Raw genomic sequence first — 27711 nt, forward strand, 5'->3', positions numbered from 1 at the left:
GAATTGATTGAATTTATTCATACCATCATGCTCTGGTATTACATTCCACTAACCTAACTCTCTCCATGCAAAATATTACTTCTCATTTCTTTTTTTACAAGATACTTACACAGGCTGGGACATATGGATGAGTACAGGAATGTTTTCTGTCACACCATGTGTGCAATGTGACAAAAAAAAAAAAATTGTGCAGGAGGAATGGTATGCAGTTTATAGATGTGGAGTGAATTTGATGGACATTAGGACCTGTATATGCCTGATAGACTGCACTTAAATGGTTTTAGAATTAGGTGCTTGGAGAAAGTGTTGTTCAATGAGAGGTTGGAAGTGCAAAACCAGGAAAACTAGAGATATTAGGAGAGGAAACAATCAAGCATGTGTCTAGCAACCCCTGGGATAGATGAGTGTAGGAATGATTTATGAAGAGCTGAGTGCAGTTTCCCAGGTTTCGAATCTGAATTGGCAGGTTACCTTGGGCCCACAGGTAACTGTGGGCCCAAGGGGGATGTCAAAATGCATGTACATGGATATCTGAAGTATCGGAAATAACGGAGGGGAGTTTTTAGCATAGGTCAGCTCAACTTGGCCAATAATTATTGACATCAGCCAGACCTGGTCATCAGAGACTGATGTAGTTACGGGGGTAGAATGTAATAGATATTGTATTTTCAGAGAAGATAGAAGAAATAAGGCAGAAGGATGGCTATTATTAATGATAGCTGAACTTCAACCAACAAAAATAGAAGTTAAGAAAGATTGTAGATCTAAGAGAAATGGTTCATTTAAGGCTGTCTAGTGTAAGATAGAGGCCAATAGCATGAAATATATTGTTGGTTGCTGCAACATCTTCTTCCGGACCAGGGGGGGGGGGGTTTCAGAAGAAGATGTGGATGACATATATCGGCAGATTAGCACAATGAAGGCAGGCCAAGCAATTATCATGGGAAACTTCAGCTATGGTCATATAGATTGGAAGGAGGAATGGGCACATGACAAAATACAAATTGAATTTATATAGTTACTAAGGGATAATTACCTGAAACAGCATATGATGGAAGGGACCAGGGGTTTGAGTGTTGGATCTGGTAATAGCATTAGAAGATATATCTATAACTGCAGTAGTAACTCGACCTCAAAAGTGACCATGCAGTCTTGTCCTGGGAGGTTGCTCAACATGTGGAAATTTCAGTCAAGAAAGGGTTTACATGGAACTACAAAGCTGGTGACAAACATAGGAGGCAACTTGGAGCAGTGCCATGGCAAACTACATGGAATGATATCCTCCTGCATATCAGGAGATAAACTGAGTAATACTTAATTGGATGACTAGCAATATAAAGCAGGAGCTGCAAAAAAAAGAAAATGTTGTGGATGGAATATAAACAACAAGGTGATCAGCATATCCACAAGCAATATAAAGCATCAACAAGAAGGGTAACTAGTATGGAAAGGAAAGCTAAATCAGATTTTAAGAGAAAATTAGCTAAACAAGTTTAAACAAGCAGGCCAAACAAGTTTTTTTGCTACGTAGCAAGTAAGAGAAAGAGTGATTATAGAAGGATAACTTTACTTATTGCTGATGGTAGGAAAATGAAAGAAGATAAGTAATAGTTAACTTACTGAGTGATCATTTTGCAAGGGTATATCATCTAGGGGGGGTGACTTTGCAGTTATTGATATGACAGAGACTGTTGTGAGAATTGAGGTAGATGAACTGGAAGGTACTCAGTATATTGAAAAATATGAATACGAATTCAGCAGCTTGCCTAGACTATATGTTTGTCTGTATGCTACAAGAAAGTGCAAATGAACTGGCAGTGCCTCTGATGAAGTTGTTTAATCAATTCTGGAAAAGTTCCAAGGGAGGAGTGGAAAGAGGGTAAGATAGTTCCATAACATAAAGGTGGTTCCAAGACAGAAGTAGCAAATTACAGACCAATTAGTATCTCTGGAGTGGTGGTTCAAGTATTGGAAAAGTTGGTTAAAAGTAAAATTCAGGAATGGGTGGATAGCAATATGATAATCTATATGGACAGAATGGCTTTGTAAAAGGTAGGTCCTGCCTCAGTAATTTATTCACATTTTGTAATAAGGTGACAGCAAAATTAGTTAAAAGAAATGGTACTGCTGTTAAAAGAAATGTTGTTAAAATGTTGTTAAAAATGCTGTTAAAAGAAATGGTACCATGATACTGCTGGACTTTGCAAAGGCGAGTGGAATCAAAGTGAACGAGAGTGACTAGTGGAGTGCCTCATGGCTATGTATTAGGACCACTAAAAGAAGAAAGCATATCAAAAGTTCCTGGCAAATAAGTCAGCTTGTGCTCTGAGAAAATACAGAGACAAATGTAAGAACGCTAAACACTGTAAAACTAGCCAAACAAAAGTCATGGGAGGACTTTGGCAAGAACATAGAAAATAAATATCAAGAAGGTGGCAAAATATTCTGGAGGTTGTTGAAGAAGCTTAGAAATGGAGGAAAGAGTGCAGTAAAAGGAATTAGAGATGATAAAGGTGACATGAAAACGGGAGAAAAAGATATCCTTGAAGTATGGAGTAATTACTTTGAAAAACTGCTAAATGAAACAAGCAGTGATGACAGCACAGTGGTAAAAAACATTGATCAGGCATGCAGGCAGGACCATACTTGAAGTAGAAAAAGCCATCAAAGGCTTGAAATGTGTAAAGGCAGCAGGAGTAGATGATATTCGACCAGAAATGCTGAAGTATGGTGGTATAAAAGTCTTACAGTGGCTGCACTGCATAGTTCAGAATGCCTGGACAGAGCGACAAATTCCCGATGATTAGAGTAGAGCTCTCATAGTACCCATATATAAAAAGGGAAATAAAACTAAATTGAGAATTACAGAGGTATTTCCCTACTGAGTGTTCCTGGTAAGATATATGCAAGTATATTTGAGAAACGGCTGAGAAGAATTGTGGAAGAAAAGCTTGGTGAAGAACAAGCTGGATTCAGGTCAAATAGAGGCTGTCAGGATCAGATTTTCAATTTAAGACAAATAGTTGAGAAAGCATGGGAATATAACAAAGATCTAGATTTAAGTTTTGTCGATTTGGAAAAGGCATAAGACAAGGTGCCAAGAGAGAAGCTATTCAATACGCTGCAGTTGTATGGTGTCAATGGGGCATTATATCAAGCAATACTTAGTCTTTATTTCAGTTGTAAGTCAGCAGTTAGAATTGAAGGAAGTACGGGAAGATGGTTTAATGTTAAATCTGGTGGGAGACAAGGATGTACATTATTCTCTCTGTTATTCATTATCTATATGGATCACATTATGAAGGAAAGTAGTATTAAACATGATATCAAAATTGGAGATGTTAATGTCAGCGCTCTGCTTTATGCAGACGATGTTATACTTCTAAATAAATCAGCTACAAGTCTGCAAGATTCCCTGACTAAATTAAATAACTGTTGTAATATATATGGTATGAAGGTCAGCAATAAAAAGACAAAGACAATGAAAATAGGCAGAATCGTTGAAAATGTCATCTGCATTGTGAACGGAGAACCTGTGGAACAGGTAAAACATTTCAGCTACTTAGGCATGATTTTTAGTGAAAATGGTTAATTAAATATGGAAATAGACAATAGAATCAACAAAGCTGGTATGGTAGGAAGTCAATTGAATAAATTCATATGGAATAAGAGAGAAATTAGTCGGAACACTAAATTAGCTGTATACTAGACAGTGTTCAAAGCAATTTTAACTTATGGATCTCAGAGCTGGGTCAGAAGTAAAACATTTGACCAAAGACTAGAGACCGCAGATATGAGAGTCCTGAGAAAAATTAGAGGCGTGAACAAGATGGCATCAATGGCAATATCATATTAAAAATGTGAATATTAGGAAAGAACTTGACACTGTCAGCATCCAGGAATGCGTTAGCAGAGCTAATCTAAGGTGGTATGGTCACTTACAGAATGGGCGAGGAAAGATTAGCAAAACAAGTGTTCTCTGCTAGTTTGACAGGAAAACGACCCAGAGGAAGACCAAGATATAGGTGGATTGATACTGTACAAAGTGCCTTAGACGATAGAAATATAAGATCTGATAATGTTGGAGTCTTGACAAGTAACAGACTGATTTGGAGGAAAATTGTAGATGGGAAGTTAGTAATGATGTAAATTTTTCATGTAGTACTATCATATCCTGTACACTCCTTGAGGATACATGGCAGGAATTTGATGAGGATGATTAATGGTATAGCAGAAGATTTGAAGGAGGACATTCATTTGTATGCGTATGACGCAAAATTCAGGAGGGTAATAGTTGATAAAATTGATGTACCGTATTTGCTGACATATAAGACGCACCCCCCTTTTTTTTTTGTATACATTTTTTAGGAAAAAAAAAACTTTATCACTGAATATTATAATGAATTTACAGTATTTCAAATATAAAGTAATAAGTAGGTCTACTTTCAACAAATACCTAATCTAACTAGAAAAGCGTACCCACCTTTTAATCTTCTTTGTCAAAACCCAGAAATTCGTCTCCAGAGCTAAATGAAGAGACACTTGAAACTTCTTCTAAATCAGAATCTGAGTCCTCGTACAACAAATTGTCCTCTGTACCATCCAGTGCATTACTAATTCCACACTTAAATGATTTAACCACTGTCTCAGTTTTCACAGCATCCCATGAAGCTTTGACCAACTCACAAATTTGCGAAATGCTAGGCCTCTTCCTTCTTCCTGATGGCATAACCTTAAAATCTGAAGACTGCATCCAGCAGTCTTCTGGATGCAGTGTTCCACTTCTCCTTCATAAATCTCTGAAATGGTTTATTAATACAGACATCTAAAGGTTGAGGGTGACTACTTAGACCTCCTTGAAGTAGAGCTAACTGAGTTTTCAATTCCTTATTTTTAACATCTTCTGTTCTATGAGAACGAAACTGATCCCATACTAGCAGGTCAGGCTTCTTCAACAGTCTGCCAGAGCACCTAGACCAAATGTTATCTATCCATAACTGGAATACATAACTAACGTAACTGGAATGCTCTCGCATACCACAAGGAAGCAAGAAAGAAATAGCGTAACTCGGAACAGAGAAAATTTCCAGAAATGAAAGTAATAAAAAACTGAGTATCGGCGTATAAGACGCATCCTGTTTTTTCAGAACTATTTTCAAAGAAAAAGTGCATCTTATATGCCGGCAAATACGGTAAATATCTTACAGCAGGATTTAATAAATTGGCAGTGTAGGCAAGGTTGTCAATTCAGTATGTAAGGTAATGCAATTCAGAATGAAAAGATTAAACACTTTGTGTCATATGGATGGTACTAGTTTACAGGAAACTGTTGAGGCTTGGGATCTTGGGGTGATGGTGGATAGATTTGAAATTCAGGGGGGTACATGGGGAGTAGGTAGAAAACAAGGGGTCACACTTGGAAGCTAAGAGTGTGGTTAGTAAGGGTGTGCTGACTAGGTTCTTTTCTAGGAGAGTGGTGAATGAATGGAATGGGTTGCCACAGGTGGTTGTGAGCACCCCATCAGTCAATAGGTTTAAATAGATGTATGATAGGTATTATGTTAATGAATAGAGTGGATCTCCTGCAATGAGTCTTTTTACTCCATTGAGTTCCCCATATAAATAATAATAATGATGATGTAAGGATGTGCTAGGCAGGGAAAACTAAGGTCTCATTCCTTTAATTTCTTGTCTCTGCTCAAAAGGACAAGAGAAAGCATGTTCAACTTTGTTCCATTCATATTCAGACCTCAAACTTAAAAGAAATTGACTTTTTTTGTTGAGAAGTTCCTGCAAGCTGTCTCTAGTAGAGATTGAATACCAAATGATAGACATTAATCTGGAACATGGAAAGCTGATGAAGAAAACTTTTGGACATCCTACAGTAGATAGTGCTTAAAGTATAGCTTGAAGGGAGATGCTGTCAAAGTCCTTCAGGAAGTCCAGGAAGAGACAAAAGTTGGTGTCAGGATTAGAAAGAAGAGAGGAAAGAATGAAGATATTCTCAGCACAGCCATCTGCATAGAGATTGAAGGCTCTGCCTAAAATCATGCTGAATGGATGAAGACGTTTAGCTAATACTTTATGAAAAAGACATAAGAGGAGTAACTGTAATTATTTCTTTTAAGGTTACACAGTGGTCAGCATTCATAGTGAAAAATTTATGGAGACAAAAACTGTAATTGGATGGTAATTTAGAGGGTGCAGATGCATCTTCCTTCTTTGGAATGAACACTTTTCTTGACTGGAGAAGATGCAGTAGCATTCTTGTGCCTTATCCCATCTATTCGAGGTCGGTCTTTTTTTTTTTTTTTTTTTTTTTTTAACATGATGCAACCTTATGTGCACAATCCCAACTGACTTGTCGCAGAGCCTGATGTTTGGGGGGGGGGTATTTTTGTCTGTAGAGGTGTGTTCATGTGACCAGTTTGCCTATTCTGAGGGACAAAAAACCTGCGTTTCTGGGAGAAAAAACTCCCACCTCTGTATGAGACTGGCTAACTCGCTTTTAGTCAAAAGAACCAGATAAAGGTTCCTCACGTCATGGACAGGAATCAAACCCAGGTCTTTCCGACCAAAGGGTTTCACCAACTGAGCTACAGAGGCTCTAGAAGATGCAATGATTTGGTAAACAGAAGTAGATTATTCGAATTATTTCGGTTTTGTGACCACATTTTTATTAAAAAAGACTTTTTTTTTTTTTAAACTAAACAAGTACTAAAAAACAAACTCGACAAGTTTCGTTAGTCTCAGACTAATATCTTCAGGGGTAAAGATAACTAATAGTTTAAAGCACATACTATAAGAAATTATGAAAAAAAACAAAGTTCATTTGTTGGTATTATGAACATCAAAAAAGTTCATTAAAAAACCGAACAGATCTATACAACCATTAATACGTGTTAGCTGGAAACAATTCTATTTGATGTTGCGTTCTGTGGTTCACTTTCTCTCTGTCCGAGGTCTGAACTGGGTAAATTTTTAATAAACACTGACCAAACTTGATTTAAAATCAAGCCTCGATTTTTATTGCATTGTGTAGGAAGTTTGATCATATTTGCTGCCTCTTTGAATTTTCTTAAACAGTTTTTATCAATGTAGGACATGTTTGTTCTGTCCCAGAGTACATCATGACCAGTGGAAGTTGTGTGAAATGCCAAACCAGACTTATGTTCTCTCTTTTTTTGTACGTCCTTTTGATGTTTGCTCATGAGGATTTCTCCCGATCTCCCCGTCTGGCCTACTAGCAGATGCCACAGGAACAGTGAATATTGTAAATTCATGGTTTTTTCCATTGGGTGACGTGGAGGTTTCGGAGGATGAAGAGATTTTGATATCTTTTCAAGTGGTAGGAAAGTCACTTTTATGTTGTACTTGTAGAGAAGTTAGGCTAATTTATTTGTGACATTCTTGATATAAGGAAGGATGACTGCATTCTTGAAGTCTTGCTTATTTAAGTTTCTTGTAGGTGCTGTATTCAGAATTTTCTTAATTAATTTAGTTTTGAAACCATTCAGTTGTAGGATCTGTGTTAAGTATTGTATTTCTTCTTTCCGCTTTTCTTCTGTACTGAGGATGCTGTATGCTTTATACCTTAAGGTTTTTAAGGCCTATTTTTTGCTTGGGGTGGTGGTGTGAGGTAGCATGAAGGAATCTTCCTGTGTTTGTCGGCTTTCTATAAATGGAAAACGATAATTTGTTTTTTATTTCATTTATTTCTATAAGGATGTCTAGGAAAGCAAGTTTTTTATTTTCTTCTAGTTCCAGAGTAAATTTTATGTTAGGATGTAAGTTATTAAGATAGTCTTTAAATGTAGTCAGTTCTAGTGCTGTTCATGGCCAAATGATGAAGAAGTCCACATAGCGGAGCCCAAATTTTTGGTTTGATGTGCCAGTTTTGTAGAGCATTATTTTCAAAATTTTCCATGTAGAGGTTTGTTAGAGCTAGTGAGAGGGGGTTAACCCATTGCTAGTCCTTTTTGTTCCCAGAGTTTGTCTTGGTAAAGGAAGAACGTGTTTTTTATGCAATGTTCATAGAGCTGTACAATTTCTGGTGGGAAGAGATTTTCTAGGATGTTTACTGTTTCATTTCTTGGAATCTTTGTGAAAAGGATGACCACATCTAAACTTGCTAATATGTCTGAAAGATCGATGTGTATCTTTTACTTTCTCTATGAAGTCTGTGCTATTCTTAATGAATGTTAAATGATGGTGTTTTTCCTATATGTGGTAAAATCAAGTTTGTAAGGTGCTTTGCCAGATTTGAGGTAGGAGAGTCCTTTCCATCTACTATCGGTCTTAGTAGTACATCTCATTTATGAATTTTGGGAACTCCATATATTCTAGGAACTAGTAGGTGTTTTGATTGTAAATGTGGTCAAAAAACCAAAATAATTTGATTGAACTTTTTAACCACAGAAACCTCTGCATGAGAAGTAGATCATGTTGTTTAATTTTGATGGTATATATCAGAACAGAATTATAAGTAAATAATTATTTATTGACTTATTGCTGATATTTCGCTGGTGTTGTAACCAGCATCTTCAGAGAACAAAAACACAGTTTGTCACAGTACACGAGACTACAACATCATGGTGTAACAAAGGGACTAGTTTAACAAAATTGTAGCAACAACACAAAGACTAAAGTCTTAATTAGGCGCTCTCTATCTTCTTCTTTCACTATGCGTTATTCCTGCTTCCTATGCAGGGTCCACGTGTTACTTAGATGCGGCTTCTTGTTAGTACCACTCCCAACCGACCTGTCGCCTAGCCTGCCGCTGGAGGGGGGGGGATATATTTTTGACTGTAGTAGCTTATGTTCACGGGGCCGGTTTGCCTGCTTGTGGGATGAAAATCGCCAGATAAACTGGCAGAAAAACCCTACTGCCCGTGCCCAAGACCAGTTAACTTGGCTATGGCTGAGGAAGATCCTTAAATTCCTCATGTCTTCAACGGGAATTGAACCATGGTTCCAAAGCGCAAAGCCACTAGGCTAACCGTTCGGACAGCGCTCTCTATCTAAAAAAAAACAGAGAAAGCAGGTACTAGTTATGTCTTAAGATGACTGTCTCCCAAATCTTAGGCAAATTTATACAGCTATGTTTGTTGAGATTCGGAGTATGTTTCAAGGCTTCTGTTGCTTCTAAGAACAATCTCTCTGACTTGTAAAAGCTTCTGTGCAGTACTTTTATTTTTTTCCAGTTGGTCCTGTGTGGAGGGGTATTCAAAGCATGGTCTGCTAGGCCGACTTGCCATAGTGATAGTGCTGGATGTATCTTTTATTTCAGCATAAAAGATATATTTTATGTATAATCACCTTCACGAACATTTCTGACTTACAAGCAGCATTCCATTAAATGTTTCTTCCTGTGAACTACTCACCAAACATCTATATTGCCACCCTACTCTTCTATATACCATTCTCAGTTAGCCCAAGTTTTAATAGATACCTGATTGCAAAATTCAACTGTGAAGAATTTGTCTACTAATATATGTACCTGAGATGCTTGAGATATAATATAAGCTTTGTGATGATTATGATGCAATTCCACACAGTTCTCTCTTCATCTTAGCAAAATAGCTGAAGTTTAAGGTAGTTTTAATTTGCATATTGCTTATTTAGTTCAGGAACACTTGTTTAATAAATGCTATATTGAGAAATAAAACATATCTTTAAGAAATTTAATCTATTCTAAACTATAGTAGGAATCACTGCATTTGCAAATTTCAAGTACCTAGATAAAATAAGATCATCACGTGGTATTTGATTTATATTGATAAACCTTTGTAATTAAAAAAAAAAAAAAAAGTGATATCTTTGGTTCAGAAATGTGTCAGTATGTTAGTATAATCACAGACTGACTCAGAGTATGACTTGTGTATTATATATTATAGCTGTTAATTCTCATTGATCAGAGACTGGTTGAGTCCCTTGATTAGGGATATTAGGTAATTTAATGCAGCCGCATGCCATTCCTTTGCTGACTCTAAGTATTTTTTTTTTTTTTTTTTTTTTTTTTTTTTTTTTTTTTGTAGACGTGTGTTCTCAAGGTTGGTTTGTATGTTTGTAGGATGAAACACTTGAGTGTCTGGACAGTAAAAACCTTTCCACTTCCATACAAGGCTGGCTGACTCACCTGTAATTGAAAAGTCCTGATAAAGGTTCCTCACATCCTAGATCGATTTCATACCCCGATTTTTCCAAAGGGCTTCATCTATACACTGTGCTACGGAAGCTCCATTTCCTTAAAAATTCACTCCATAATCTTAACACTAATCATTATTCTTCTGATACATTCTCTTTTTTTATGGTAATCCTACTTGTGAGAGGTTGTTCATCATGTAGTACAGTAGTATTATGGATGAACAAAAAGTTGAGAAAGAAGGAACTTTCTGACATTGGACTGGATGACCTGCTGTTTGCATTTTTTAGGAAATTATTAATTACTAATGCTAATTTTGATTATTGCAGCAGCAACCACTATTGATTGATATTCAGATACTAAGTGTGACCTGATGTTTTGTTTTCTTGGAAAACAAACTGGCTTGTGATTTACTGAGTGTTTTGGCATCATCTTTAGTGGGATTGTCTTATTTTCTTTGTTCCTTTGGTAGTACATCAGTAATGAGACTCAAATAATTGTATCAAAAGTACTACCAATTTATTTGCACATTCCTTCGGCATGCACTAATATCCCATCCATTACTATTGCTGTAATTACAGCAATAGTAATTACTATTGCTAGCAATAGTAATTATTATTGTAATTACTATTGCTAGCAATAGTAATATAATTGTAATATAATAGCAATAGTAATAATCAAAAATCACAAAATCTTTAGCACATTCGCCTCATTCTTTTGCCTTATTTTCCCTGAGTATTAGATATTATGAGGTGCAGTATGAAAATAATGCATCTGATTTCTTTTCTTCAGAAAATATAATTTATTTAACAATGGATTTTGGCAGATTAATTCATCTATGGCAAGCATGTTGTTGTTTTTGAAGTCTCCATCATTCCCTATACACTTCTACCACAACTGAGTGAGACACTGTATGCCAACTCCATTAAAGTCATTACTCTGATCTCAGAGCCAAACAGCTAATATTCAGAAGTACCAAATCTGGGCTGTGGGTGGAATGGGGAATATCAGTCCAGCCAAATGTTTCAATTGCAACCTTTATGTACAAAGTGGTGTGAGGTCCTGGTGTTGTGGTTTTACCACTCTTAGTGTCTGACCCAACATGCAAACATGCTTTCCAAACTGTGAGATATTCGGCTGATTTACACTTCTAGTCTTTCCTGTCAAATACATCTAAGTCATAACTTCTTGGGTGTCCAAAAAAAAAAAAAAAAAAAAGCAATACTTCTGTACTAAAGAACAATATCATTTCTCACCAGTATAGCAGTGTATTGGAGTATAAGTGAGAAGTAATGCCTTGTATGTATAAATCCCAAATCTTTCCAACCTTGGAAAACTATCTAACAATGATTGATGGTATCCAGAAACAGCCAATTGATTAATGACTCCTCTCTCACAGATTCTCCAACCATTTTCTAGATGTTTCTGCCTTTTGTCTCTTTTGTGTATGTATTTATATGGATAGTGTTCTTTTGAACTGGCCAATCATTTCTTCACTTTTTTCAAGGCTGTAATAACATGAGGATGTAATAACTGGTTAATAACCATTTACTGTCCAGCTTCAAGCTTATTGAACCAACTTCTTATCCTCTTTTTTGTTCCATCCATTTCTGTTCTTTGACAACCTTCCTCAACTCTATCTTCCCCAAAGACCAGCTATTCAGAAGACACATCAACAGATTCCTTCTTTCTCCTTAATATGTTGCCACACAAATGTGATACCTTCTGAATTTTTGTTCAAGACATGGACTAGTTATTATTAACACTATTTCAACATAAATATATGCATAAATTCACTGATGCAGAGATATAAGAATAAGGAATCTTATTGACTATGTTGTTGCTGATAGTGATATCTTCAGAGTATTCAGGATACAAGAATAAACAGAAGCTTTGTAATAGAAAGAAATTAAAACTTAGCTTTGAACAGATTAAAAATGAATATCATATTGAAAAGAATAATATATGTAAGAAAGTTTTTAACAGGAAGATAGATGAGGAAGTTGTGAGGATATAAAAATCATTTCATGGTGAATAGTAAAGTTAAAGAAGCAATCCTGGAAAAGTAGAAATTATATTAAAAGTTCTGGGTGAATAAGTCAGCAGATACTTTGAGAGAACACAGAGAAAAATTTCAGAAAGTGAAGTTACATGTAGAAGTTTCTAAACAGTTCCCCTTTTCAAAGGAAGAACTTTGAAAATAATATAGAAGATAAATATGACTAAATAGCAAAAATGTTCTGGACGTTATTAAAAAAGTTTAGAAATGGAGAAAAGTAAAACTATAATAAATTTAGTTTAATCCTTTATCCAAGTATGAGCAAACAAAGTTTGCACCTGAAAATATCTTCAGGATTGGGGTAAGGTAGTACAACACCAGGCAACTCATAGCAAAGGTGGACCAAGCTAACATCACTCCTATCTTAGTATCTCCCATAATGCAAAACACATCTCCTTGCAGATATATATAATGTTATGCATTAAGGGAAGGACCACTACCCAGACTAGATTTGACCTTTATTGAGGTCTCTTCAGTGGGAGCCAGGCCCAGAAGTGGAGATACCAGGCAGAAGCAATGGCGAGGTCATCTTTACTTATAGGAGTTGCCAAAAGGTGTGCCACCTTTTTATTAAATTACTCTGGATTTAGAGAAAGATGTTGAAAGTTTATTTTTCACTTGGTTAGACTATAATAAATTTAGTTTAATCCGAAGTTTGTGCCTGAAAATATCTTCAGGACTGTGGCAACTCCTATAGGTAAAGATGACCTCGTCATTGCTTCTGCCTGGTATCTCCACTTCTGGGCCTGGCTCCCACTGAAGAGACTTCAATAAAGGTCGAAACTAGTCTGGGTAGTGGCCCTTCCCTTAATGCATAACATTATACATATCCACAACGAGATGTGTTTTGCATTATTGGAGATACTAAGATAGGAGTGATGTTAGCTTGGTCCACCTTTGCTACGAGTTGCCTGGTGTTGTATTACCTTACCCTAGTCCTGAAGATATTTCCAGGCGCAAACTTTGTTTGCTCACACTTGGATAAAGGATTAAACTAAATTTATCATAGTCTAACCAAGTGAAAAATAAACTTTCAAAAGAAAAATAAATGTGAAAATTACAGACAAATTTCCCTACTGAGTGTTCCAGATAACATTGTGAAAGAGAAATTTGGGGAAGAATAGTTTTATGTCTGGTTAAATAGGGATTAAGGATGGTCAAGGAACTGTGTTTGGTTTATCAAAAAGCATACGATAAGATGCCAAGAGAAAAGCTATTCAAAATGTTATCTATGATTATGTGGTGGAAATGGGGCGTTATACAGAAACAGTATATAACTTATACTAAAGTTTTAAGGCAACAGTTAGAATTAAAAGATGCATCAGATAGAAAGATGATGTAAAATCAGTTAAGGCAATAATGCATGCTATTCCTACTAACCTAGTTAGCTGAGTGGTTAGTGTATTTGCACTCAACAGATTGTAGATTTGAATTCTGCTGTGGACGTGGATGTTTGTGATTATCTTTCAGGGGAAATTAATTTCATTGCCTAGTGGGAGACAACCCCCCCCCCCCCAATAGGAGGCCTGAAATGGCTTGAAATTTCTTGGGTATGTGATCTTCACATGTATTTCAAGGTGCTGAATTTAGATCTATAATCCATTAAAATAATCATACAAGGATTTCCTTTCATGGATATGTACACTTTTAATAAATTTTTAGAATTCAGTATTTTATTATTAATTAGTCAGTAATAATCCGAAAATTCTAAATATTTTCACTTAATTGATTTTATGACTATTTAAGGCCATGTAATTCTGGTAGATAGACTTATACTTTGGTTACTCAAGTATTATTTTTCAGGAATAACAATGTATACTAAAATATTAATTATAAAAACTTTAATTAATACTTTCCTATATTTTGGCAACATTACATTGACATCATCAAGGACCTCAACAAAAAAAAATGATATGTGCATGCAGGCACTTACACTGAGCAAATGATGCTGAAGAAAGGCAACCATCTGAACGGTTGTGGTTACAGGATTTGATATTTTTTGGAAGTTGTAGCCATTGGCTAAGAAAGTGTTGAGGATATAGTCAAGTTCAGTCATTAGGGCACTAAACTGATTAATTTTACCCTGTTATATAGAGTTTTTATAATCTCATATTGTTGGGAGGGGGGGTGGCTGCTGGTGAGTGTATCTACCTGTATGTATAGGTTTACTGTAAATAAAGAATGTCAGGGATCCATCAGGCTGGCATGTAATCAGAGTGTCTATGGAGACTTGTAGTTTTCCTTTTCTAAGGTAAACCAGATCCTGGAGTGTTGATTGTTTAGATGTGTTAAGAAATTGTGGAGCGTATCCAGTCCATGTGTCCAAATTTCCACAAGAACACATAATCTTTGTAGCATAGCCAGACAGTGGGTTTATTTGGGGCAGAGTTTAAGGCTTTTTCTTCAAAGATCTCCATGAAGAAGTTGGTTAGGAGTGGAGAAAGCAGAGTACTCATGGCTGTCCCCTCTATCTATTTTAGAATTTTCCTTGCTAAATGAAATAGCCTGAGTTCATGGTGAACTGAAACAGGGCTGAGGTATTGGGAGGAAATATGGCTTGGATGAGGTCTAAGGTATGTTTGAGTGGGACATTAGTGAATAAAGAGGAGACATCAAAACTGACCATTATATCAGTATGTTGTAGTGTGAGGTTTTCTATACTGGCTTTAAAGTGGACTGAGTTTATCTGTGAAGGTGTGTTGCCAGTGTATTGAGTGAGCACTTTGGCCAAATTTGACTAATTTGTATATGAGTGAATCAGTGCCATCCACAATGGGACATAATGGCGCATTTTGTTTATGGATTTTTGGTAGTCCATATATTTGTGTGTGTGTGGGGGGGGGGGGTCCTAGAGTTATAAGGTTTTAGTCTGTTTGTGACTTCCACAAGTAGTTTGAGGCATGGTTTGAACATGTTAGTATTTGCTTTACATCAAAGAATACCATAATAAGTATTAGTTTTCACTTATGGTCAGACATCTTTGAATAACTTTCTCATTTCTTTACTTTATGATTGTTACATTTAAAAGTTAGAGGCTAAACAAGCACAGACTATTTTTGTTATTCACTTTGTTTATCTACACATACTCAGTAGCAATACAACACATAATTTGTCAGATTTCAAGGATTGTATGCTTTCATTATGTTGATAGTGTTATTTTTGTTTTGTTATGTTTATTTAATTGATTGTGTTGATAGGAGAAAAGAGGTGATATGATAGAAACCTTTAAGTTGCTTAAAGGATTTTATAGAATTGATGGAGGAAAAATGTTTCAGCACTTGGCTAGAGGGACCAGAACAAATCAAAAAATTAGATTTTTTGCTTGGAGAATTGTAAATGAGTGGAACGAGTTGCCAGAGTCAGTTGTGAGTGCTTTGTTTGTTAATGGGTTCAAGGAGAGGTATGGTAGATTTTGTGGATAGTTTGAGTCTCCTGCAATTAGTCTTTGGACTCCATGGAGGTGCTCGTACAATGATAATAATTACTTTGGGTGTGAAATATGAATTTGCTATGTGGGATTTTGTTCACTACATTGTGCTGTATTTGCTTTGAAAGGTGAAAGAATTGTGGAAAGAGAGTGAAATTGGTGAGTACATGTGCAGAAAGTGTTTTAAGAGTGAATGAGTGCCAGAAGTGTAGCGAGTAAGGAGTATGACAACAAAGGATTGAATATTGGCAAGATGTTGAAAGTAAGGTGGTAGAAGCAAGTGAAGGTGAACAAATTATGAATGAAAATATGAAGGAAAAGGTAGAAGAGGATAATGATGAGATGGTAATAAAAAAAAAATAGTGTGCTTACATGAAATCCTGGACAGGACAAACTGTGAGATGGTATGGCATGGAAGTGAAGTATAAGAAGAATGAGGTGCAAGGGGAAGAAAACACAGCATGAAGGAGGATGTGTAAGGAGAGTGTGGCAAAACTATATTGCTTGGACAAATATCAAGTATGTTAGTGATGCTATTAGGATGCAGAGAGAAAGTAAAAGACATTATTATATTGGCAGATACAAATGATCCAGCTGGCAACAAGTGTGGTATATGCAAGAAGATATGAAAGACTTTCAGGCACTAGCAAATGAGAAGAATGAGAGCATAAGGATTGTAAGATGTGCTACCACAGCACAATAGAGGTGAGTTGAGAAGAAGGATCATGATTGTGAATGACATTACATAGATGGTGCAGAAGGAATGTGTGGAGTTTGTGGATGTCAGGAATGAGTGTGATGGATGAAAGGACTCATGGTTAGCACTTGAATGGATTTGGAGTTAGTTGTTTTGAAAAAATATTGTTCTGCTCTCAAACCAGCAGGTTGCAGGTTTGAATCCTGTCATAGTTATGGATGTTTGTGAGATCACTGCCCACTTACTTGGATGCCTGAAGTGGCTAAAGAAAGTTCCATATTTATTCTCTAGAGCAGAGTTTCCAGACCAGATAAAAAAATTATATACACACGTGTGTGTGTGTGTGTGTGTGTGTGTGTGTGTGTGTGTGTGTGTGTGTGTGTGTGTGTGTGTGTGTGTGTGTGTGTGTGTGTGTGTGTGTGTGTGTGTGTGTGTGTGTGTGTGTGATAATTATTAAAATAGAAAAAAAAAGTCCTTAGCCCACCCCACAGTGCAAATGTGCTATAGGATGGGAACCACATAAAAATAAATAAAGTGACAGTTTGGAAGATCAGTCATTCAAATTATGGTTTTAAGGGGGACCCATACAAGTGGATATAGTCATTCTTGAGGCACATGTGTGAAAGAATAATCAGTTGATGCTGTATGTATCCCCTGAGGTTCAGATATTGAGTAGGCTACACAACACAAGGTGTGAGGGAGATTATGGGCCAAAAGGACTATTGCAGTTTATGTATAGGAAATAGTCCATTCTAGGATAGATGAATATGAGTGCAGGAATAATTATGAAGAGCTGGGTAGTTTCTCAGATTTTGAATCTGAATGGGCAGATAATGACATTATCTAAGAGTAACTATCTGTCCAAGGGGATGTCAAAATGCATGTACATTAATGCCCGAAGTATCAGAAATAAAGGAGAGGAGTTTTTAGCATTGCCCAGCTCAACTTGGCTAAAAATTATTGGCATCAGTGAGACCTGGTTGTCAGAAAATGATATAGTTACAGGGATAGAATGTAATGGGTATTATATTTTCAGAGAATATAGAAGAAATAGGGCAAGAGGAGGGGTATTATTAATGATAGCCAAACTTCAACGAACAAAAATAGAAGTAAAGGAATATTGTAGATCTAAGGAAAATGGTTCATTTGAGGTTGTCTGGTGTGAGATAGATGCCAATAGGACAGGATATATTGTTGTTGCTGCTATAGACTAGGGGATCCAGAAGATGTGGATGACATGTATTGACAGATTAGCACAATTAGTTAGGCTGAGCAATTACCATGGGATACTTAGAATTGTCTCCCATGGTAAAAGCAAGCAGATTCAAGGAAATAGTTTGCAACTATGGTGATACAGATTGAAAAGAGGAAAGATCACATGGCAAAATAGAAATGGAATTTATACAGTTACTAAGGGATAATTACCTGAAACAGTGCTACAGTAGTAACATTACCTCCAAGTGGGGAAAGTGCCAATGCAGTCTTGTCCTGGGAGGTTGCTCAGCATGTGGAAATTTCAGTCAAGAAAGGGTTTATATGGAACTTTAAAGCTGGCGATTATAACAAATGTGGGAGGCAATTTGGAGCAGTGCCATGGCATAAGAAACTACATAGAATGAATGTCATTAGTGCATTTGAAGTGGTCAGGGATTGTTTGAGCAAGTAGTTATCAGATTGCATATTCAGGGTCAGGAGGATAAACTGAGTAATGATTAAATGGATGACTAGCAATATAAGCAGGAGCTGCAAATTAAAAATGCTCACAAACTGATCTCTCTTTAAATGGTTATATGCGTAATTATAGATGTGGATATGAAATAAGCATTGCTTCATTGAGAGGCCTTTGCAAAGAGAAGCCATTTCTGTGTCCCTTTGTTTGCCTCAACTGTCCGACTCCGATCACATGCAGGATACCTAATATCAGCTGGTGACTAATTGGGATAAGACATCATTGCAAATCCCTGGACTCCACTGCTTCTGAAAGCATTGAAGATAACAATTTGTTTAAGTGGCTTAAGAAAAAAAAGTTTGAAAGATGAATTACTGCCCCATACATGTGATTAAAAGACCAATTTTGCTGGGCCCTGGGGGAAAAAAAAAAAAAAACATGCTCAAAAAAATCTTCCCCAAACTTAAGACACTAAACCAAGACTTTTTGCCTGTTGTCTTTGATGAGAACTTCATCAGTATTATTATAAGTTGGAGATTCTTAGTGTGAGCAAACAAAGTTTGCACCTGAAAGTATCTTCAGGACTGGGGTAAGGTGGTACAACACCAGGGCAACTCCTTGCAAAGGTGGAGCAAGCTATCATCACTCCTATCTCAGTATCTCCCATAATGCAAAACACATCTCCTTGCAGATATGTCTAATATTATGCATTAAGGGAAGGGCCACTACCCAGACTAGTTTCGACCTTTATTGAGGTCTCTTCAGTGGGGGCCAGGCCCAAGTGGCAACTCTTATAGGTAGAGATGACCTTGCTAATGCTTCTGGCTGGTATCTCCACTTGGGCCTGGCTCCCACTGAACAGACCTCAATAAAGGTTGAAACTAGTCTGGGTAGTGGCCCTTCCCTTAATGTATAACATTAAACATATCTGCAAGGAGATGTGTTTTGCATTATGGGAGATACTGAGATAGGAGTGATGATAGCTTGCTCCACCTTTGCAAGGAATTGCCCTGGTGTACCTTACCCTAGTCCTGAAGATACTTTTAGGTGCAAACTTTGCTTGCTCACACTTGGATAAAGGATTAAACTAAATTTATTGTATTCTACCAAGTGAAAAATAAACTTTCAACATCTTTCTCTAAATCCAGAGTAATTTATTAAAAAGGTGCACACCATTTGGCAACTCCTATAGGTAGAGATGACCTTGCTAATGCTTCTGGCTGGTATCTCCACTTGGGCCTGGCTCCCACCGAAGAGACCTCAATAAAGGTCGAAACTAGTCTGGGTAGTGGCCCTTCCTTTAATGTATAACATTAGACATATCTGCAAGGAGATGTGTTTTGCATTATGGGAGATACTGAGATAGGAGTGATGATAGCTTGCTCCACCTTTGCAAGGAATTGCCCTGGTGTTGTACCACCTTACCCCAGTCCTGAAGATACTTTCAGGCATAAACTTTGTTTGCTCACACTTGGATAAAGGATTAAACTAAATTTATTATATTATTATTAGGACATAGGATAATGGTTGTCAGTTTAATGTGACAAAATGTATGGTTATGGCTTGATGAAAAGACTGCATACTGTATATTATATTGATGGTGAACAGAGAGTTGAAGCTCAAAAAGCATATTGCAAAAGTTGAAAAAATAGCTCCAAGTGTTACTTGAGTGTTGAGCACATGAACAAATAGAGATAAGAAGGTTATTAAAAGGCCACATGGAATTCTCCTCCCAGTTTTATCTAGCAATGGCCCTTAAGTAGTGGCCATTGCTAGATAAAACTTACTCCTTTATAAATATTTTATATTGCATATCTGTTTTCCCTGATTTTTGTATGTTATATATGATTAATTTTTTCTTAAATTGCATATCTTCTTTATATTGTATTATGTTGGTATATTCCAATTTCTGCTGTAGTGATGGATGGGCATGACTTAAAAAAATTGATCTTATTTGGATAAATTATGAAAATTATGTTTAGTGATTTTTATCTTGATATGGTTAAAAGAATTCAGGTCACAGCTGCTGCTTCCATTGGAAATATTATTGTTAATATTTATTGATTGTCCAAGGTAAGCGTAGTTACAAGGTAAAGGGCTGATTGTTTGGTGCTCAATTATCCCTGGGGTCGGTTTAATTAGATAGATGGACATGACTTTAAAAAAATTAATCTTTCTTGATACGAAAATTATGTTTAATGATTTTTATCTTGATATGCTTAAAATAATTCAGGTCACAGCTACTTCCATTAGAAATATTATTGTTAATATTTGTTGATTGTCCAAGGTAAGTGTAGTTAGAGTAAAATGCTGATTGTTTGGGGTTCAATTATCCATGGAGTCAGATTAACTGTGGTCCTTGTAGTGCATACAAATTTCTTTTTTTTTTTTTAATTCTTAATTGCAAATAGATTCATAAAATAACAGAAGTCATTACTACAATATTTTAAATAACATTGCATTATTCATGGATGTATAAGAAAAATAAAACAAAAATTAATGCTACAAAGAAAACAAACAAAAATCATGGACTTTTTATCTGAATAAGTTTAAAAATGTTCAGTTTCATATTTACAGACTACAAGGATGTTATAGTTTTTTTTGTGTGTTTAACCCAATAAAACATAATTTGGATTAAATGGGTTTTCAATTATCCATGTTCTAGCATCTCCCCCAGTTACCTTGGGTAATTAACATGTTTCTTTCAAGAACCCCAAGTGAACTACAAAAGTTGATCAACAAGCTAAACGAAACCTGTAAAACATATGACATGACAATAAATATACAAAAGACAAAAGTGATGAAAATAGGGAGGAAATGATGAAAAAAAAGCAGAACTACCATCTCAGCCACCCTAAACGGAGAACAAATAGAACAAGTAGACAACTTCATATACCTTGGATCAAAACTAACAGAAACAATAGATGAACTCAAAACAATCAAACACAGAATACCGATAGGATGGACCACCATGGGAAAATTACAGAAAATCTGGAAAACAAACAGGATATCGAAGCAAGCCAAAATCAAATTATATGAAGCAATAATTATACCAACAGTCATCTATGGAGCAGAAGCGTGGACAGTTATTATTATTATTATTATTATTATTATTATTATTACGGGTATCTCCATGGAGTCAGTAGACTCATCGCGGGAGACCCAAACTAGCAAAACAATATCTGTCATATCTCTTCTTGAATTCATTTACAGACGAAGAGCTCACAACTAAGTCAGGCAATGAATTCCACTCATTCACCACCCTCCAGGCAAAAAACCTTGTTCTGACACCTTTGTTAACCACACTCTTCTTTAATTTCCAGAGATGACCTCTTGTTCTTCCATCACTATCACACAGCTGAAACATTTCCCCTGCATCAATCCTATAAAAACCTTTTAGTAATTTGAATGTTTCTTTCATATCCCCTCTTCTTCGCCTATCAACCAATCTCTGCAATCCACAAGCTCTCAATCTATCAATGTAGGGAGCATTTTTTATATCACTCACCAACTTGGTCACTCTTCTCTGAACCCTCTCCACAGCCTCCTCATCTCCAAGGAATCCAGGTGACCAGACCTGAGCACAGTAATCCAAATGTGGAAGTATCAATGCTTTATAAAGGTAAATAAACAACGCTTTATAAAGTTAAAAAAAGAGAGGAGAAAAAACTGCTGGCATTTGAAATGAAATGCTTAAGAAAAATAAATAGAACAAGTTGGATAGAAAAGAAAACAAACATCACAGTCAGACAAGAACTATTGTATAAAAAGACAATAATAGAAAAAATTAGAAAACAACTGAGATGGTTTGAACACACTGTACGTATGGATGCAGACAGACTTCCTAACATCCTAATCAATACTTTTCCAACTGAAAAAAGAAGACCTGGAAGACCAAGAATTACCTGGCTGAAATTAATAAACAGGATGCAGAACATATAAGGAACTTTTTCGAACAGCAAGGAATAGAGAAGACTGAAGATCCTGCTCAAGAGAAGACTCAACCCGTCTTAGACGAAAGAGAAGAAGAAGAAGAATTAACATGTTACTGAAAAGCAAATACAGTAAAATGTTTAATAAGATTGTGTGGTTTTGCAATATTCATTTTTCATTGCTGGTTTTATCTCGTGTATCAATCTGACCATCAGTGATGCATTTCTGAGCAACTTTGAAAAAATTATCATCTACAACATTATAGTAACATGTTATAGTAAAACTCTAATGCAGACTCATTATAATATGGTGCAAAAAATTAGATGTGTGTGTGTATTTATTTATTTTTTCCTGCAAAGAATTATTGTCCACCTTGTAAATGCACAATATATATTATTATTGTTATTATTACCTGAGACCTCCAGGGTGTCAAGGACTCATTGATTTAAGTCATCACCTAAACTAGCTATCATACCTTCCCTTAAATTCATTCACACGAGATACACTCACCCACTCCTAATGGCAAACTATTCCACTCTCACTGCTCTGTGAGAGAAAAACCTAGTTCTTATCCATTTCTTGACTGCAAACAAACTTAACTTCCATGGATGCCTCCCCACTTTCCATATAATGAAAATTTTCATCAGATGATATCCTATAATACCCATTTAGAAGTTTATAGACCTCTGTCATATCAGAGGGGTGATATATATAGTATGCTTTACTTGCCATATAATATGCTGCTGGAAATCTCATCATGCCAAAGTGCATAACTTTACACTTACTAACATTAAATTGATAACCATTTTCGTTTGCCTAAATTTCCAGCCTATTCAAATTATTTTGAAAGTACTTGATATCAGTAGCATCTCTAATTGCCCTGTCTATCTTTGCATCATTGGCAAACAATTGCACATCTCCTGTTAGACCCTTCCTAATGTCATTAATGTATAGATTGAACAACAAATGGCCCAAGGATTGAAACCTGAGGTGCACTACTGGTCACCTTAAATCTGGAAGATTCACACTCACTGTATACCACTTTTTGATATCTGTCAACCAGCCACTGATCAAAGTTAAGAGTTTATATTCCAATCCCATATTCTCCAGCTTATGCAACAGCTTTTCTTGTGATATCCTGTGAAATGCCTTAGCAAAATCCAACATTATCATAGTGTATCCATTCCCTTTATCCATCTCGGCCATAACATTGTTAAATTTATAAAATATGAACAAATTGCTAAAACATGACCTTTAGTAAACCCATGCTTCTCCTTGCAGAGTAGTATAGCTTGTTTGTCTACCCATTTCTCTATGCAAATTCTTACCATCTTCTCTAAAATCTTGACTACCACACCAGAGATACTGATAGGTTGGTAGTCAGACACATCAGTTTTTGCACCACCCTTGTACAATAGAACTCTCATACATTCCTTCCATTCCTGTGGTATCATTCTTGACCTGAGACTCAAGTTATACAAACATGAGGAAGGCTTAGCCAATTCGGTTGAACATTCCTTTAGCAAATGTGCGATATTATCTTTCTCTATTGACAAATTTTTATCCAGGCTGTGCAACAGCTCTTCAACCTCATTTTCATGCACCTGTAACTCTTCATTCAGTGTAGCAGTAGCACTGTGCACCATGTTACATACACCTAGTTAATATATCTTAACAAAGTGAGCACTCATTAATTAAACAGTCTCATTAGCTTCTTATACTAAAGTACCATCTGCATTCAGTAAAGTTATTCTTCCACATTCAATTTTTCTTTTGCTTGCAGCATAATGATAAAATTATTTTGGTTTGCCTTTAGTTTGCATAGCCAATTTCTTTTTGTACTCTGATTTAGTTTTTTTCATAGTACTCGTTACTTTTTTGGCCTGTGCTTTATAAATCTCATAACTCTTCTCACTCTTATTCTCACAATATTCTTTCCACATCAACTTCTTGTGAATCTCTTGCTTAATAAGGTTGCACATCCATTTCACTCCCAACCTATTTATTCTTTGAACACTTAAGGATACATTCAGATACCACCTCATTTAAGCACTTTTTTCAAAGATTCCCATGCATTGCTGCATTTCACGAACCAATTAAAAGACAAAGAAATCTTAAAAATTGCAGATAAGACCATTATGCTATTAATGCTAACTGAAATGGAAAATTTATTAGATTTTCCTACAAAAGATTGTGAACCTATAGTACATTTGTACCAAAGTGGCTAAAGCTTATTTAATTATTTTTTTCGTAAGTCCAGAAACTTGCTCTAGAGATCGAACATGAAACTTTTTCTAGCCATTTCAGGCCTCCATTAAGTAGACAGTGGTCTGATACCTGATGATGAAATTCACCTGACATCAATTCAACCATCCATACTCATGGTGCAATTTGAACCCACAGCCTTTTGGTTGAAGAATGAATACATTAACCACCACTTAGTGGCAGGTAGTATGCCACTTACTTGGCATCATCATCATCATTGGCCATTTTTTGCCCACTGCTGGATAAAGTCCTCCACTCATTCCTGTCTTGAGCCTTTCTGTGACACTGAATTCCTGCCATCTTTTTTAATGTCATCCTCCCACCTTCTCTTTGGTCTTCCTGTAGCTCTCTTTCCATCTCTAGGATACCATTCTGATATCAACTTTGTCCATTTTTGAGTGTTACTTCTTGCAATATGACCTGCCTACTGCCATTTGGATTTTTTAATGGCTGGTATTGTGCTTTTTATCTAGAACAGTAATGCCTAGTAATGATCTTTCCATTTTCCTCAACTTTTTGGTCAATTTTTTTTAATCAAAGTCCGTGTTTCACTTCCATATATCTTGATTGGAAGTATACAACTGTCGAAGGCAAGTTGGGATATTTCCTTTCAGTGCTACAAGCCAAAGGCTGCCCAACCAAGTTGAATTCTACATATAATTTCTTCTTTATTGTCACCCTTTACTGTGATCTTTTGTCCTAGATAAACATAGGAGGTTACTATATCAGTTTCCTGGTATTCCATTTGTACTAGCTTTTTGGTAATGTATTTATTATATGTTATTTTTGTTTTGTCTTTGTTTATATTTAGTCCTTTCTTTTTACTTTCTGCATTTCAATTCAGTGATCATTTGTTGAAGTTCTTCTACAGAGTTTCCTAAAAAAAACAATGTCATCAGTAAATTGTATGATTTAGTTCTTTACCATAATTTCTCTATTTTCCAATTGAGGTTTTTAAAATTTTTTTTAGGGCTGCTGTAAATAATTTAGGTGAAATGGCATCTTCCTAACCCCCCCTTTTTTATAGGAAATTTCATATCTGCTCCTGATTTTAAAGAGGCAGTTGAATTTTTATATTTATGACTAAATACATCAATGTAAGTTTTTTCAATTCCTTGATTTTTAAGCACTTCTATAATAGCATGTTGAGATTGAATCAAATGCCTTTTCAAAATCAATAAATGCTAGACGTAAGAGTTTTTGGTATTCATTTGTCTTTTCCATTGTCTTATTACATATGATCAATGGTGCTGTAAATTGTTTCTGAATCCTGCTTATTCTGGAAGTTGTCAAAAATCTAGACTGTTTTGAATTCTATTGCTAATGGTTTTTGTAAAAATTGTGTATATTGTTGAAAGGAGACTGATAGGGTGGTAATTTTTAATATCTTCTCTGTCTTCCTTTTTAAAAACTATAATAAGGATAGAATTGTTCCAAGTCTTCAGTATTCTCTTCTGTCTTAGGCATGTATAAATTTTACTTAACATGCTAGGTGATGTATCAGTCATTACTTAGCATAGTAATGACTGGTACACCACCTGCTTTCAGAACATCTATTGGTAATTCATCTTCACCTGGTGTCTTTCGATTACTCATGCTACCCATTGTATATTGAATCTCTTCTTTTAAAACATCAGGACATATGTCTTCCTATTCCATTTGGGCTCTTGGGAGTCATCATACAACTTGGCATAAAAGGATTCTATTCTTCTTTTGAGAGTGTGAAAAGATTAGGTGACAAAATATTAGTACTTGCTTTGATCATACATTCACTCATGCAATCATCATTCACTCATGTTCCTGCAAAGCTTAAGACAGTTTATTCTGCTGTGTCAAATAGTGCCATGAAAACTTGTTTCACAACAGTTATTTCAAGTGATAAGAGTGCTTATTGGATAAGTACTCCCCAATGACCATACTTTTTCAAATTATAGCAAAGTGAACTGTTATGTTTTAGTACATGCATTAAGTATAAATTTCATTTAGCACTTTTATCTCACAATAATGACTATCCTACCCACCAAAGGTTGGAAATCTATAATATATTAATACTGTGAGTAGGCTAACAGGTAGCCCACCCATACATACTTATGATCAAATGTGATCATTTGCTAGCTACTTCAGGCCTCCAATAAGCAAGGTGGCATTCTCATACCAGGTGATTATAGTTAACTAAAACCTCAAGAAGACAGTGGACAAGAAGAAAGTACAGCCTGTTGTTAGCAGATTCTATTCATATTATACTATTTATTAAACTTGAAACCACCTATAGCTTAAAAAAAATAATGTTTACTAAATCTCATGTAATTTTTTCTTAAATTTTAATCTTTATAAGTGTCATTTAGTTCAAAAAACAAAAGTTGTGATGACAGTGGCTTATTATGAAAAGTATCTGTCATTATTTTATTTATTTATTTTTAGATCATGTCAATCCTCAGCCTTCAAATGCCAACAACCAGAATCACTCAGCAGCAACTGGTAATGGGAATCATCATGCAAATGCACCCACTCCAGAAGATCTGAGATTCCATGGCAGCGAATTAGTAATGTTATATGACTACAAAGCTCAAGCACCAGATGATTTAAGTGTAAGAAGGGGTGACTGGGTGTATGCTGACTTAAATAACCAGACAGTTGATGGTTGGTTGTGGGCTTATGCTCCCAAAACTAGAAAATATGGTTTTATCCCTAAAGCATATGCCCGTCCTCCAGCAATGACTTCTTTGTGAAGTGATGATGCTTTTTGTACGTTAAAAATTATCAATCAAAACTGGAGACATACTCAAGTGAGGTGTGTTGCAAGGTATTTGAATCACTGCAGGAAAGATGACAGATTTTTTTTAAAAATTCTTTCTTGAAATTACAACTTTAATAACATGTTTCCTATACAAAATATGTTAGACACAGCTCTCTAGGTTTCATAGCTTAGAAAGCCCGATAACTTTGTTAGTTCTAATTTTATAGTCTGGTTATAAATAATTGTTGCAATGTATATTTTTTATGCATGAAACTCAACTTTTATTACAGCTTAAAATAAAACACTTGTTATGCAGTACACTAAGAATTCTTCTTTGAAGCTTTAAGTGATAATATATACAACTGCTTGTTGCATGATAAATAGTCCTTACTGGATGAGTTTCTTACTGGGTTTTCTCTCAGCATAATTTTTTTTTTTTTTTAATTCATAACATTAGTAAGAAATTTGTTTTATGGGAAATTCACATGTAATCTTTTTTTTTAATTTCAAAAAGTCAAAGTTGGAGAGGCTGAAAATTAAAAAGAAGCCATTTTGAACATAGAATGTTTTATGTAAAATTCATCAATTAAAAGTGAATCTTGGTAACTTATTTTTAATATTTATATGTATTTTGGATAAATGTGGAAGGAAAATGCATTACTATAGAAATGACTGGTTAAACTAACACTTCTAAAGATGTCAATCAAAACAAAGTTTTATCAAAATTAATTTGCATATAAATTAAAATTTAAGTGTGATAATATTAAAAAGAAACAAGTG

At 35.6% G+C, this 27711-nt stretch overlaps 1 protein-coding gene across 1 annotated transcript in view; it reads left to right on the forward strand.

Annotated features, from left to right (window-relative positions):
• Dlish (Dachs ligand with SH3s) overlaps window positions 1-27449 on the forward strand; it is a 64715-nt gene extending 37266 nt beyond the window's left edge. Inside the window, exon 3 of the mRNA XM_090404116.1 lies at window positions 26616-27449. Within this exon, the coding sequence (XP_090260242.1) occupies window positions 26616-26923 (308 nt within the window). The 3' untranslated portion in view covers window positions 26924-27449. The remainder of the gene's footprint in view (window positions 1-26615) is intronic.
• The last annotated feature ends 262 nt before the right edge of the window (window positions 27450-27711 follow it).

Source organism: Typopeltis vanoorti, chromosome 14 (genome assembly GCF_054136105.1).
Source record: "Typopeltis vanoorti isolate ZY-2024b chromosome 14, IOZ_Tvanoo_1.0, whole genome shotgun sequence".
NCBI lineage: Eukaryota > Metazoa > Arthropoda > Arachnida > Uropygi > Thelyphonidae > Typopeltis > Typopeltis vanoorti.